At 40.3% G+C, this 15,988-nt stretch overlaps 1 protein-coding gene across 1 annotated transcript in view; it reads left to right on the top strand.

Annotated features, from left to right (window-relative positions):
* Positions 1-15,988, top strand: part of dchs1a (dachsous cadherin-related 1a) — a 120,169-nt gene that overhangs the window by 89,364 nt on the left and 14,817 nt on the right. Inside the window, exons 3-10 of the mRNA XM_058413785.1 lie at positions 4,432-4,620; positions 6,170-6,401; positions 6,547-6,783; positions 7,217-8,251; positions 10,290-10,465; positions 11,256-11,352; positions 12,319-12,476; positions 14,725-15,574. Of these exons, the coding sequence (XP_058269768.1) occupies positions 4,432-4,620; positions 6,170-6,401; positions 6,547-6,783; positions 7,217-8,251; positions 10,290-10,465; positions 11,256-11,352; positions 12,319-12,476; positions 14,725-15,574 (2,974 nt within the window). The remainder of the gene's footprint in view (positions 1-4,431; positions 4,621-6,169; positions 6,402-6,546; positions 6,784-7,216; positions 8,252-10,289; positions 10,466-11,255; positions 11,353-12,318; positions 12,477-14,724; positions 15,575-15,988) is intronic.

Raw genomic sequence — 15,988 nt, 5'->3', positions numbered from 1 at the left:
TTCTCTTTGCATTGCATCATACTGATCTCTGTTTTTCTTCATGGGAAGCCCGTTTCATTTTTGAAATGGTGCCAATACACTCTCCGATGGTTGTGTGTATTTTGTAATTTCCTCTTATGGAACATCACACTTAGCCAGGGCTACTGACTGCCACTGTCACGCTGACGTAATGTTCCATGTGGTTCACATTCAAGACAATACTGCACTTTATACAGTACAGTGGTGTATGGATGTGCTACTAAAAGCTTTGCACAACACGGATAATGCAATATAGCTGTACCATGCTTTGCCACGTGAATACAAAGATATTTTTGAATAAGTTCCTTCAAAGATTTAGTCTTAAGATGCATTAAAAACAAGGAGTCTAACAAAAAAAAAAAACAAAGGCATTGATCCTTATTCATCAATATTTTACTAAAGTTGTCTATAAATGTTAGACTGTAACATATAAAATCACAAAAAAAATATTTAGGTAACTTTCATTTTCTTTGTCCTCTTTCAAATATTAATTAATTCCAATCAACTGTTAATTAACAAGCATGTTTGCAGGACAGGTGATTTACATTTAATGAGGCCCACGAAGCAAAATGGTGGAAGAGCACCTCCTAAACGCAATCTTCTAGTAATTCAGCTCAGCTATCATAGACATTAATACCATCTCTTTTGAAAGGGTGCCATTACTTTTGCTCTGATTGAATGGCTATTCTTTTTTTTTGTCTCACTTTACAGATTTGTTATGGATTGAAGTTATCGATATTAGGGACGGTGATAGCTCAAGTGTTTAAGGGTTGTTGGTCGGTAGGTCAGGAGTCAAGCTGGCCACTGCTGGGCCCCTGAGCAAGGCCCTCAACCCTCTCTGCTCCAGGGATGCTGCATTATGTCTGACCCTGCATTCTGACCCCAACTTCCAAATCTGGAATATGTGAAGGAAGAACTTTGCTGTGCTGTAATAGTTATGTGACAATATGTATAATTTGGGTGAAAAGTTCGAATCCCTGGTGCACCAAGCTGCCACTGCTGGGCACAGTAGCAAGGCCCTTATCTCTCATTTGTATAAAAGGAGATAAAAATGTAAGTCCCTCTGGATTAGGGCATCTGCCAAATGCCGTAAATGTAGTAACTTGCATCAGTTATATTATCTGAAGCTGATCAGTTAATTGGTATATCCTTTTATTATAAATAAGTTATTAATGAATAATTTAACAATCACAAATTTGCAAACCTTGTTTTTTTTTCAGAAGTAGAAACTGGGTTTTCTTAAATTCCATATTTCTTGTCTAAATATTCCGAAATTAGTTTGTATTGAGCTAGATAAACGAAGCTTGATGATGTTATATGGGCCAATTTAAGATGACCAGGCCTAGTAATGGCCATCAGACGTTGCTCACAGGATACGTTCACATTCTGGTTGTTTTGGATGCAGACTGCCACTATTTTAGTGAATTTGCTTTTCTAATTGGCTTGTTTAGAGGCCTAGCATGAAGCAGTAAACCAATGATGCAATGTCACTTGGCAGCTGGACCTTCAACCCAAAACAGTGATTAGAACTGTCAGAAACACACTTAGAGACTGTTGGAAGTCTGCCTGATATAAAAATACTTCATATTTTCCTCTAAGCAATCAACAAAATCTTGGCACCGCGAAATGTAATCGAGAGTCCAGTGCACCACTGATCCTCCAGTGCCAATGCGTTTGTCCAGGCTTCAGTGTCTCCATCTTTTCTCTCTTCAAATTTAAGGCATTGGTTTGTAGATTTCAGTGAGGAAAGAGAAACAGTGCAAGAACCACAGGACTGGGAACGTTATCCTTGGCTCTGTCCAGTCCTTTCTAAGATAACGTAGCCCCCAGCCAGTTTCTGCCGTCACCTCGCTAGTGGAGTTCTCATTGTGTCTCACTTTCAAAAATAAAAAAAAAGCAGAAACAGCTGCTTATTTGCAGGGGTCCAGTATTAGCACTCTCTCAATTTCACCCCCGCAATGAGAAGGATCGAGTGACCAGTTAGCCAGACGAAAAGAAAAAAAAACCTTTGTCATGTTTGTATGAGTGTATGATCAGAAATCAGGCTTTCTGTGTGAAATATCTTGCATGTGTCTGCAGACATATCAGCATGTGTTATGTATTTAAATGAGTGAAAAGCAAAAGTAAAGCACCATGGATTTAGGTAAGAATTCAGCAAAGTAGACGTGAGAAAAGTTTCTGGATTATTTGACCCACTTACGAATGAGACATTGTTGAACTTCTGAACCGACCAACAGATGTCTGCACTTTCTGAAAGGTCCGTTTGCATTTGCAAGCATAATAACAGACACATGTACTTAGCTTTTTGTTGAACTCAAATATGAGTGAATACAAGGTACTGAAGTTAAGGTTCGAATTAGAGTTACACTCTATCTACTATCCCAAAGGGTTTGTTTGTTTGTTGGTTAGTTGGTTGGTTTGTTTGTTAGTTTTTAAAGATTGGGAGGCATGGAGGAGTAGTTGGTATCACTGCTGCCTTGTAGTTTCAAGGTTTCACATTTGATCCTGAGCTCAGATAATGGTCTGTTCTGAGTTTCACACATTCATGCTGTGTCTAAGAAGTTTTCCTTGTGGTTCTCCAGTTTCCTCCCACCTCCAAAAACATGGCAGTAGGTTGATTGGCTATTCTTTGTCTATGTTGGCCTGCGCAGAAACTGCCCTCCCATTCAGAGTGTATACCTGCTTCATGCTTACTGTTCTTCGGATAGCCATCATACACAACATGATAAACAGATCCATGGATCCAACATGATAAACAGATTCACGGATCCACCATGATAAACAGGTCCACAGATCCACCACGATGATCTGATCCATGGATCCACTGTGATCAACAGATCCACAGATATAACATGATTAACAGATCTATGGATCCACCATGATCAACAGATCCACGGATCCATCATGATCAACAGATCCATAGCAACTGTGATTACTGAAGATGAATGAGTGTTCAGGTGTGTGTGTGTGTGTGTGTGTGTGAACTCTGGATGCCCTTTCAGTATCCAGTAGTAGTCAACTTAATCAAGGCCATCACACTTAAACATGCCCTTGAAATGGTGTCCTCCACTCCATCCCCATTTTGCAGAAACCCCTACACTAAACATGTAGATGTAGTTTTGCAATAGTGCGGGAACAAAATGTTCAATTTTAGCTTTCAGTCCTGAGCGCCTTTTAATCCTTCATCCTCAGTAACCTAATAATGCTTTACATTATCATTCCATAGAATCATAAATATATGATATGCACATCACAAGTGAGCCAACTTTCTGCCTCCTAAGTAAAAGAAACATGTCAGTCCTGCCACAGTTCAAATGAAATTGAACCACTTGTGTTTCTCTCCTTGCATATCTTGTGTCGAGTAGTTGAAGTAGTCACCAATCAGGCCAGCAACCAGAAGGAAATGTTTATCTTTGAATGCTGTGCGGGAGCTCGTATTCTCTGCTAGATAGAGACCCCGCGTGGTCTTTGTGCTTTCTTTAGTCAAGCCAAGTCTTCATGGAAAATCGCTTTGTCCATGAGGCACGTCCTCAGACAAACGCATTGCTGCCTCAGGTTGGAACTGTCGCCGCGCTTACTACTTCTATCATGCTAGAGTAGGCGGCTTAGCATGTGGTAAAGCGGTGTTTATTAATATAGCACCCCCTGATAGATTGTAAAATATCTGAAGGAGCTTCAGGACCTGCGATTTTTAAAAGGGGAACATCTCAGCTGCGTGAGCTCATCTTCCTGTAGTTCTCTGCTTTGTTCTTTAGCTTATGGGCTTGTGATCTAAATATATTGGGTACATGTGGGCTATAATCTAATAGCGTTAAGCCTGAAGATGACTGTTAAGTACATTAAGCTGGAGATATTCTAATTGCATCAGTATGTTTGTGTAAATCTGACAAATCTATTTAAATCTGTAGGTTTTGTTTATTTGTGCAAATGTGCATTGTTCTTCAAATTGTGGGAGCATGGTGAGCTTCAGTATTACAGAATTTCTTAGAAAACTGTAAGTAGCTATAAGTAGAATGGAGATAAAGATCTGGATGTTTATTTCAAATTAAAACCCAGTTAAAGTGTCTCTTCATTCATTGCATCCATCCGTCTTACTCTGGCAGGATTTCTACCTTGTGTTTCAAATCTGTAAAAGTCATTAAATCCACTTTCCTTGCTTCCAGAAAGGTGGAAATCATCTTAATGTATGGCAGTGTGTGTTTAGATAGAGCATGTTGAAGAGGAATGAATGCCGAGTGTAATTGTTTAATGATGCAGGGTTAATACTGTTGGACCTGTTACAGAAATGTCTCCTTCCCTACTTTACTCTTCAACATGTATGACAGATTTAGGTCAATTTTGATACATCCATTTTTATTATTTAGATTAAATTATGTTATTGGGATGAGTTAATTGAGCCTCTGCTTTCTGCAGGTGAAAGCCAGGGATGCTGATGGTGGCTCATTTGGCTCTGTATCCTATTCTCTGGGCTCTGGACCTGGCAGCTTGGCCCCTCCTCAATTCACCATTAACAAGGAAAGTGGACAAATCTGCACCAGTGCAAGTCTGGACCGTGACCAGGGCCCTGCCAGCTACGACTTTGCTGTCACAGCCGTGGACGGGGTAAGTTTTTGACAGCATTGGATTACAAGTTGAATTGATCACCTATACGTTAACTTCATTATGTCATACAGCTAGCCAAAACTTCACACTTAGCCATCAAGTTTGTAGACATATTTAGGTAGAAGGACTCTTTTTAAAAAAGAAAAAAAAAAACAGTGTGTTGTGTAATTTCTTGTAATACATGAACTTTTCAGAGAGTTAGCTTAGGAAAGACTAAACATTGACTGCTTGCTAGCAACAGTGACATCTGATTCTTTCATCTGCGGTCTTCCCTAGACTGCTACACATAGTACAGTGTACAAAACTCCCTGTTTTCTGCTATTTAGAAGCAACAAAATGAGGAAATTCATGTTCCCAAATTATCATAATCTTCCGTTCTTACACTAGCCAGCTGGCTAACATGAGCTAAAGTGACAGGATTTCTGAGTAAGCACAATCATAAATATTTAAAAGTCTCACTGCTTAGCTAGCTTGATAGAATGTTAAAATAACATTTTTACTTATTAAGTTTTGAAAAGTGGGAAGTGGGAAGAATGTACTAGCAATCCTTTGTGCACATTTCAAGCATTTTGTTAACAAACTAGCTAACATGAGTTAACTTGATGGCAAGCTAACAGTCAAGTAGGGTTCATGAGAGGTCATTTTAGTCATATTTTTAAGTGGTGATAATACTTAATGCTAGCTAGCTGGATCTGTGCTAATCAGGGTGTCTGACATGGTTTCTTTCATGAGTGCAATAATGATTTGGTTTACAGAAAAATGAGACATTCCCTTCTGCCCCAATCAGAGGTGAGCACACCAATCCTGGTCATGGAGCTGAGAATGGATCTATTAGATGACGTGTTAGCTTTCAATCTATTGGATTGGTGTCTGTCAGGTTATGAGGAAGGAGCTAGATAATTGCTTGGGAAGTGATAATGATTAAATTATGAGAGTTTTGCGTAAAAATACATTGGCATAACCTGATGCTAATCCATGCAGAAGCTGTGCACCAGAGCTTCTTTTGGCTAGATAAGCCTTTGAAGAATGCCTTCAGAATTTTTTCAAGAAGGCAGGGGAAAAAAAGCACAAGAGGAAACTTGGAATGGGTCTCATGGTAATGCTTTAAGAGTTGCACAGCATCTTGTGCCATGGCAGCCTAAATAACACTTAAAATCATTGAGCAGCGGTGAAAGGAAATTGCAGCAGACATGTTAAAGCAATCTCAGTGAGCGGAGCCTTAAAGAGCTGTAATATTTAATAAGTTGGAGACTTGCCTTGCTTTCTTCCTTGCCTAAAAGAAGAAGGCTCTGCGGTACTCACTATTCACACAACAGTAGTCATGTTATCCTGACAGATTGGTGTACTCTCTGGAGAAATTATCAATTTATCTTTACCTTTAAAACATCTTTGCCTTCAGGGAACATCAAACTCTGCTGGAACATCAACCCAAAGCTTTTTGAATCACATCTAAAATGTCTTGTAGTATTGATTTTGCCAAGGGTTAGAGGTTAGAGTTAGGGTTCATGAGCTCAAAAATTAAAGATCGTGCTTGATTTTCTTCTCTCAGGGTGGCCTGAGCTCTTTTGCTTATGTGCACGTTGACCTGGTGGATGTTAACGACAACTGGCCAACCTTTTACCCTGTGCACTATGCTGTGAGTTTAAGTACTCAGAGTAGTCCTGGCACCTCGGTCATCCGGGTGACAGCCCATGACCCTGACGCAGGAGAGAATGGCAGGGTGATGTACCGTACAGCACCTGGGGGAAGCTCGCCCTTCTTCACGCTGAATAAAGACACCGGTGAGCTGCGCACCATTTAGCTTTAATCTTACATAACATGTAAAAAATCTAAGAAAGCAAAAATTAATTTTTTTTTGAAGACTGCTTTGTTTGAAGACTGATAGGTTATTAGAACTTGTGTTAATTGAGCTGTTTCATTTTTTAGGAGTGATATCACTATCACGCTCTCTGCATGGGAAGGCAAATACAGTCATCGCCATGGTGGTCTCGGCCCAAGACGGGGGTGGCCTCACAGCTCCAGTAAATGCCAAGGTCAACATCAGCATCGTGGCTGGTCTGGTGGCACCTCCTGTGTTTGAGCAGGCTCAGTACTACTTCACTGTATCCGAAGATGCCCTGCGTGGGACCCAAGTGGGCACTGTGCGTGCCAGCACCAAGAACGGTGAGTAAGCTGAAGAAACTGTGTTTACTATGAGGCTACATGGGTAGGCAAAGCAATAGTAGTGCTCACACATGATATAACTCGAGTCCATACCCAGTTTCATCATTCCCTTTGGACTTCGTGACCGAACGTGATGAAAGGAGGTGTTAGTTTTTTTCTCTTCTCTCGACACCACTTGTACAAATAGGCTTTGGGCCATTGTACACACCTCATTTAGAATCGACATTAATCATAAATTCCATCTTACCACTTACGTTTTTTAACAATTTTCCTTGGACGTTCAGAGTACTCCATCATGGTTTCACGTGATGAAAAAATAACTAGGTTTTAGAGTTTATGTGCTGAACACATTTGTAGACTGATCTGACTCTGGCTCTTGTATTCTCATTTTCTTTCTGAGTCATCCCCCTTCGTTCTCTCTCTCTCTTTTTAGGGGTCTCAAAGGACGTTTCCTACACCATCTGCTCTGGTGACCCTACTGGATATTTCACAGTGGATCCTGAGACAGGAGTTTTGAGAACGAGTCTGCCTCTGGACCATGAGCTCCAGCCCATTGTGGAGCTTGAGGTTCAGGCACAAAGCGGGAATCCACCAGCTTTTGGTCAAACCCGTGTTCATATCACGGTGGCAGATGTCAACGACAACGCTCCCACCTTCATCCCATCATCATCTGAATCTCTGATGCTTCTCGATGATACAAGAATGGGTACGGTGGTGTACAAGATTCAGACTGAGGACCTTGACTCTGGTGCTAATGGGGCTTTGACCTTCGACCTTCTCTCCAGTGGTGCTCAGAGAACCTTCAATGTGGACCGTAGCAGTGGAGAAATTCGTCTGATTGGAAGTTTGTCGTATGAGACAGTGGCACGCTATGATTTGCAGGTTCTTGCCAAGGACATGGGGGCACCCCAGCTCAGTGCCACATTCACCCTGGTGGTACATGTGCAGGCTGAGAACAGCCAAGGGCCAGTTTTTGACACCCTCAGCTACCGAGTGGAGCTGAAGGAGGGCACGGCGCTCAACACACGTTTCCTCCAGGTGCGTGCTCTTAATAGAGATGGTGGGATTGCTTCCGGGTCGGGCACTACAGTCCCTCTGGCTTATCACCTACAACCAGATGGAGACGCAGCAGGCTTTGGCATTGTCTCGGACAGTGGCTGGCTGTTTGTAAAGAGCGCCCTGGACCGTGAGGTTAAAGAGGTTTACCTTCTCACGGTCCTTGCCACATCTGGTAATGGGCAGCTGAAAAAGACAGGTAGTGCCACAGTGCGTATTTCAGTGACAGATGAAAATGACAACTCACCACGCTTTACCCAGGAGAGAGCTTTCCTGGCTGTTAGAGAGAACCTGCCAGCTGGGTCAGGCTTCGGCCGGGTGCCTGCTACAGATCGAGACGCCGGGCTCAATAGCCGTCTTATCTACCGACTCCTGCACCCAGATCGCCATTTTCAGATCAACTCACACACAGGTAACCGTCATATACTGTGCCTTCCTATGATTGTGTTTTTAGTGTTACTACATACAATAAGTTAAATTCTTTTCTTGAACAATTGTTACTAATGCTGGTATCTGGGATCAGTCTTGTAACATGCAAATTTTCTCTTGCTCCAGTACCAGCTTTTGATATTGAGATCAATGAGATGGAATCCTAATGGAAAAATGTATTTTAAAATTAATGATGGCAGTCAAAGCAAAGCAGACTGCGAACTATGTAAAAAGTAAAAAAAAAAAAAAAAAAATCAGTGCAATGTGCTGTGGATTTGAGCACCAACTTAGATATTCAGATTTGTGAAAGTAGAACAGTGAAGTGAGCTTGCAAAGAACCTGTTAGCACACGATCGAGAGCACTTCAGTTAGCTTTACATTTTGTCTACGTGCAATGGAAATTAATTTCAGCTGAAATATTGCCACTCATTTTTAATGGCTACTCTCAGTAATTTTGCTTTCAATTTATTCTCTCTTTTAATTACTATAACACCTTAAACATAAAACTCAGCATGAGGAGCCTACTGCTAGCAGCACACAGCGAAATAAGGTTTCGCTTGGTGATCCTAATTGCTTAGAATAGTTTACTTATTTTTATGTCACTGTTGACAAGTACCCAAAAAACGATGTACTCAGGCTAAAATGTATGGTGTTAATGCATCAGAAGTAGAATATATTTGTAACCTGAACATTCTGCCAGCTCATATCAATACGCTCTATGCACAATATGAGTTTGCTTCAGGTTTTAAATTATATTTCTTCTTTTAACTTTTAATTGCAAAGCCTATACAGTCCTTTTCCAGTTTCATTCTGAACTCCAAACTTTTCAGTAATTACATTACAATTAGAAATGTGATAAATGACCCTGAGCCTGTTGCACTCTGGGTTTTTAGTGTGATTATAGAAGAATACGATAAATCATTGGAGTGTGATAAATGATGCTCGGCCTGTTTGATTCCACACGTTCGCTCCGAGCAGAAGGCAGAGGAATCTCCAACAGCTCCTAGTTTAGGATTCTGTCACCATTGGTACTGAGGGGGAAACACAGGAACAGCTGGGGAGAGCCATCTGTGGCATCAAAACCTTCTGTCACTCATACTTCTCCCCTAGCCTCTGCTCTCTGTAGTCACATGTCAAGTGGTTTCATTTTATCTGCTGCCATCTCACCCGCATACATGCTTGTTCTTCAATATATCCCTAATTTCAGCAGATTTGCAATAAATATTGTCTGACTTCATTAAGTACTGTAGTACATAGTTAAATAATTAAAAGACTCATTTTTATTTTTTAAAACAAAACATTCTCCACAACACACATTCATAGGCTATGTATCTGTTTGCTACTAAATAGTACTGACTTATATATGTATGAGGTACGAAGGTTAATGCTTTCCCAGTTGCATGACAAAATTGCCAGTGCCTGAGGCTAGATTCCAAATTTTATACAATTTGATGTAATAATTAATGATAGTGTGCCTGAAGTGTCCTGATAGAAAAAATGAGGGGAAAAATGAAATGTTGTAGTATTTATTTGCTTACAGTTACGTTTAATGGTGTGTAACGTCCACAAAACAGGCTTGTTCCTGTTATCAGATATGTAATCGCAGCTATAAACAGCTGTTCCCTTAATATTGTGTTGTGTTTTGTCTCTTGAAGTTAATTAAGCCAAAAGAACAAAAAGAAAACACAGCTTTTTATGTTACAGAGAAAAAGCAAAGCACAAATTTCAGAAAACCTTAGGGGGAAAAAATGACAGCTAAATCTTGCACTGACCCTGGAGACTCCTTCCAAAAATATTAAATAAATGTGTTATTACTGAAATATTGACAAATACAAACATTTTAAAACATTGTTTATGTAGACCATCTAACATATAATTCTTTGTGTAAGATACTATAAAAACGAGGGTTTTTTTTTTAAGCGTGATGTTTAGGTATGTGTTAAAATATATGCTGATTTTATGGAGATGAAGTTCATCGGTGTAAACTCAAAATTCTCATTCATTCATCTATTGATCTGCAGGTGAGATCAGCACGAGGTTAGCGCTGGATCGAGAACACCAGTCCAGCTACCAGTTGGTGGTGGTGGTACAGGATAGCGGAACTCCCCCTCGCAGTGCCACTGGGACGGCCTTTATCACGGTGCTGGATGAAAATGACAATGCTCCCTTCTTCACACGCAGGGATCTGCTCATGCAGGTACATGGAGGACTGGATGTAATGTAAAAAAAATATGATGTTGAAGTCGGTATGGGTCACCTGGGTTAAAAATACAGTGATGACTATGATGACTATGATGATACAGTGATGAGTATGTGTAGAAAGGTTATTTGGGAATAAGCACATGAAGTTCTACACTTTAGAAAATGAGTGTAATGGATAATTCTGAATATATAAATTGGGCAAATTTGTCAACTTAAGTTGCATAATGAGGCCTATATTTGAAGTTTGGACGTGAAGGAATGACATTTCAATAAGAGAAATTATCCTTCAGCTACATGCTAAGCTAAATAGCTAGCTAGTGAGCAATAATTGAACTTATCATCCTGAAACATCAAGTTATACAGAACAGTGTTTTTTTTATTCAGGCTACAAGTCACTCTGAGGTTTCCTGACTTACAGGGTTGAATTTCTATAATTTCCGGTCTGCAAATATGATCAGTTTAGCGGCATACCAAGAGTACCTATATTTCCTTTAACTGCACTGGAACGTTTCACTCTGAACTTAGTGGTTAAGGTGTTGGACTACTGATTGGAAGTATGTAATTTTGAATCCCAGGTCCACTAAGCTGCCAAATCTGGACCTCTGAGCGAGGCCCTTAACTCCCTAATTGCTCAGTTGTATAAAATTAGTTGTAAGTCGCTCTGGATAAGGGTGCCTACCAAATGCCGTAAATGTAAAATAAGTAACATTATCAGGCTATGTGACTGTTAATGAATGAAGCTACTATATTACTGATGGTGTGTGTATATGTATGTGTGTGTGTAGGTTTTGGAAGGACAGCCATCAGGGGTTTTACTGGGCACCATCACTGCCAAAGACCCAGATGAGGGAGAAAATGGGACCGTTTTCTACTCACTGTCAGGTGAAAGAGTCTTTCTGCCTTTAATGTGGGCAACGAAATCTAACTTCCAGTATATTGTGCCACATAAAATATACCGATTGTGGTAAAATTTGGTTTCTCACTCTTCACATACAGAGCCCGTGTTAAGCCTATTGTACACAGCAGCATGGAAACTTGGCTATTGCAAAGAGATCTCATTAACACTTTAAACAGTATGACCAAAACTTTGTTGACCTCTGTCCTTCAAGCTAGTATGTGCTTATAGAACATCCCAGTCCAGATTTAATCACATTTGCTGTTAGAATAAGCTTCACTCTTCTCTTCTAGGAAGGTCTTCCACTAGATTTGGAAGTGTGCTGTGTGGATTTGTGTTCATTCAGCTGCAGGAGTATTAGTGAGATCAGACACTGATGTTGGGTGAGGAGGTCTGGGGTGCAGTCGATGTTTCAGTTCATCTCTAAGGTGTTGAGTCAGAGTCAGTGCTCTGGAGTTCTTCCACTCCTACCTTGGCGCAACATGTCTTCTTGGAGCTTGCTTTGTGCATAGGGGCATCAGCGTGCTAGAAAAAGTTTGGACTTCTTAGTTCTAGTGAAGAAAATTTGTAATTCTACAGCATACTATACAATTGTGTGCTTATAACTGTGCAGCAAGAATTTGGAGAAGAACTATATATCGATGTGATGGTCCGGTGTCCACAAACTTTTGGTCATATAGTGTATTTAAACAAGCTTTTCTCTTATCTGTTGTTATCTGTGCTGACGTCTTATTTTTAATATATTTAACATGGCTTCGGTATGTTGGATTTGAAATCACATATGGAGTCCACATTGAGTCTGGCATAAGAAGCATCATGAACACTATTCAAAGAGATATATCAGTAGTCCATGTGTGTCTGTGCTCCAATTTACAATAATAAGACAGGAATAATTAATGCAAGATATCAGCTCTCTGGAATATTCTGTCTGTAACTCACATTATTCCGAGCAGGTCTCAGGGCCGAACGCTTTTCTCTGCATCCCATCACCGGAGAGCTGCATTCATCTTCTCCTCTTAGCCATGCTGACAGGCCTGAATATACCTTCAGCGTCATGGCCACAGACCGCGGCTCACCTCCTCGCAGCGCAACAGCTACACTGAGAATACAGGTAAGTTCCACGGAAGACTGTTTTACCCAGAATTCTCAGTAAAAACAAACTAGAGCACATTTATTAACATTTTTACTGTTTCCTGTATTACCTACTTATGCCCAACAACTAATAATAATAATAGTAATGATTATTTTGTTATTTAAGTGCCCGAACAACCACACAATCTGAAATTTTTGTTCTTATTATTCCCATTTTATTATTATTATTATTATTATTTATTTATTTTTTTATTTATTTGTTTGTTTGTTTATGTATTTTTTTGTTTATTTATTTACTTTTTTATATTGTAAAACAACAACAAAAAAACTACTTCCTGTTATTACTTATGTAGCATTAGCTATAAACAGTTGTTTACTCATCATTATTTTTTTGTCCTTTTTTGGAGTTAATAAGAAATACATAAAGCTTATGTTACAAAAAAAGTGCAAATAAAACAGAAATATTCACAAAATTTGCTTTACAGTACAAACTCTGCCTTATCAACGTTATCAGTTTATGTTGCAGTTTGTATCAAATGATATATTGAATGCGCTGTATTATAATCCTATTGATTATCCTATATTCTTAATTATTAAGTGCATTAATATAAACTTTTCCAGCTGTACTAGTGTCAGAGCTGCTTTTATAGTTTATAGCATGCTGATTAATATGATTGGAGAATTCAGCAGCGCTGATGTGTAATAATCTGGAGGTGCAGTAATCAGCTCTTATTTGCCTGCCACTTTCCTGGATTCTATTGCGAGAAAAAGACTGCGTTTATGTCCTGAGAAAGATGTGTTTACCAGTAGCTGACTCCCGAAGGTCCCTTTTTTCATGCCAGCAGTTGTGTGCAACAGTTTGAATGATAGCGTGTGAAACTTTGGAGAATCCTAGAGAATATTTCTCATATGTGTTGCTGTAACAGCGCCTGGGCTCTTCTCCCTCGATTCATACGAGTTCAGTAGCTCTTTGAACAATGAAAAAGTTCCGTGACTAAATATCCCTGAGACCGTTAATGAAGATAATGATTTATGAACGAGCTAAACTGAACCAGACTCGGCGGACAGCAGCAGTAGTAAATCTCCACTTGGAAATGTTGGGAAAAATCCGACGCTGTGCAATTTTTTAATCTTTTCATTTTCCCCATATGTGTTCCAAAGCAAAGACTGAGACTGATAATTGATACGCGACCAGATTAAAGCAGGCTACTTTGCCTGAGCCCGTTAAGTCCGGTCTCTAGGATGTCGTCGGTTTCAAAATTGAGAGAGGAAGTGATCTCATGTTCATGTTCTAGATGGTGAATTCATTATTTAATGTGGAGTTAATTACTCCAGTGTCATATTAAGTTTAAGGACAGCTTTTGGCTGCGTGTGAATCTCGTTTATTCTGCCAGTGTAAGAAGGCGTCTGTGGGGAGTTCGGCATGGCCGCAGTCGATAGTTCATGTATGAACACCTGTGTTGCCGGCTATAGCTCGCTGTCTTTCTCAAACGTCTTACCCCATCCTTCTCATCTGTCTTAATAGAATGCCATAAGTAATACATTTCTGAGCAGTCCCATGTTGATTTATTCACTGTGGTGAGTCTTAGACCCTAACTCAAACAGGCACCACATCCTCTCTCCGTCTGTCTGCTTGTTTGTCTGCTCATGCTCGTGTCTGCCCATCTGTCTGACCGTCTGGTCTCACATACGTCATTCCTAGAGCCTGTGTGGCTCTGTATATACATATATATCTGTCTTGTTTTCTGTTTTATTATCATAACTATTAAAACATGTAGAATGAACGCAGAATGAAAAGCGTGCGGTTTTCCCATTAGTCTGCAAACCACTTGTTCTTTGAAGTTTCTCTGATTGCTTATTAGGGGTGTGTAAAAATCGTCCATTTTTAAAAGAATATGACTTATTGTGAATTTAAATGTTCTAACAATTTCCTATTTTGATTATGCTTTCTTTACTCCAGCATTATTTTTCCTGGCAGTTGCCGAGCCATCTGATTAACTATGATTAACGCCAGAAGGCTTGTTGTTAGAGCCTGTAAACTGCCAAGAAGTCTTTTTTTTTATTTTATTTTATTTTTTATTCATGGTGAAACAAGAAGAAAAATGTAGTCCACAAGATGTTAGTGGTTTGATTTTATTTGCAGTTTTTTAATGGCACAAACAAAGTGATTTTCACTTGGCTTCTTTCAAATAAAACGGAACAAAACATTCAGTTCTAAAGACAATTAGAAATCTTATATTTGTGGTGGGGTTTTTTTCTCCCTGCAGGTTCTCAGCTCTAATAAGGGAACCTCCACTTCCAACCTGGTTTCCATCTTGTTGAACCCAGTAGAAGGAGCAAAGCCAGGCTCAGTCATAGGTTCTGTGCGGAATCCGGACGCTCAGTTGCTCCCTGAATCGAGTCAGGTCACCTACACGGTAGTGGGTGGTACAGATCGGGACGGAACCTTTGTAGTAGACCGTCAAACCGGGGATGTGTATCTGGCCTGTGAGCTGGACTTTGAGCGCGCACCTCACTACACGCTTCAAATTGAAGTAGATGATTTCTCCACCACGCTTCCCAGGAGCCATTTTGTCACTCTGGAGATTGACGTGCAGGACAGTAACGATCATTCACCCCAGTTTCCTGAAGATCCTGTCACCATTGTTGTGCCTGAGAACCTGGAGCCTGGATCTTCTATCTACACTTTCCAGGCTGCTGACAAGGACGGGAGTGGCCCAAACAGTGAACTGACCTATTCTGTTATTCAGCAGTGGCCCATCAACCCAGACCTTCTGCTTCTGGACCCTAACACAGGAATTCTGACCCTGGGTCAGTCTCTGGATCATGAGAACATCTCATCTCTTCTCCTGGTAGTCCAAGCCACTGATTCAGCCCCTGATGTGAGTCAGCAACGTCATGGTAAAGTCACAGCTCGGATCTTTATTACAGACGTTAATGACAACGCCCCTCTGTTTACCTCACCGACGATGGTCAGCGTCATGGAGGACCAGCCATTGGGATTTGTCCTGCTGTACATTATGGCTCAGGATCTGGATCAGGGCGAGAATGGTCGTGTTTCCTACCGCATACAGGACAGCAACACTGAGGGCAAGTTCAGCATCAACCCCAATACAGGTAAAACATTCTAAAACATCTCACTATATTTTACACAATACTTTTTAAATTACAGTTTAATTGCATGATTTCTAGTGCTGGATTCCCTCTTGGATTCGCCTCAGCTCCAGGGTCCCTAGTTCAATCCTAAGTTTTGCTTTCTGTCTGTTTGATGTTAAGTTTCTTCCTGTGTCTGTGTGAGTTCCTTTTGGGTTCTCCAGTTTCCACCAACCCCCCCAAATACAGAACAGGGAATGGCAATGTTAAATTGCACCCATGTGGAATGAGGTGTGTGTGTGTGTGTGTGTGTGTGTGCATATGATTGGCATCCCAGTGTTCCAGGGAGATCCACCATGACCCTGATCAAGATAAAATAGTTATTGATGAATGAATGTTATTGATTCTTTGCTAATGTAATGTGAATTTTTTAAAAGC

Source organism: Hemibagrus wyckioides, linkage group LG17 (assembly GCF_019097595.1).
Source record: "Hemibagrus wyckioides isolate EC202008001 linkage group LG17, SWU_Hwy_1.0, whole genome shotgun sequence".
NCBI lineage: Eukaryota > Metazoa > Chordata > Actinopteri > Siluriformes > Bagridae > Hemibagrus > Hemibagrus wyckioides.
This window is presented reverse-complemented; position numbering and strand designations above follow the sequence as displayed.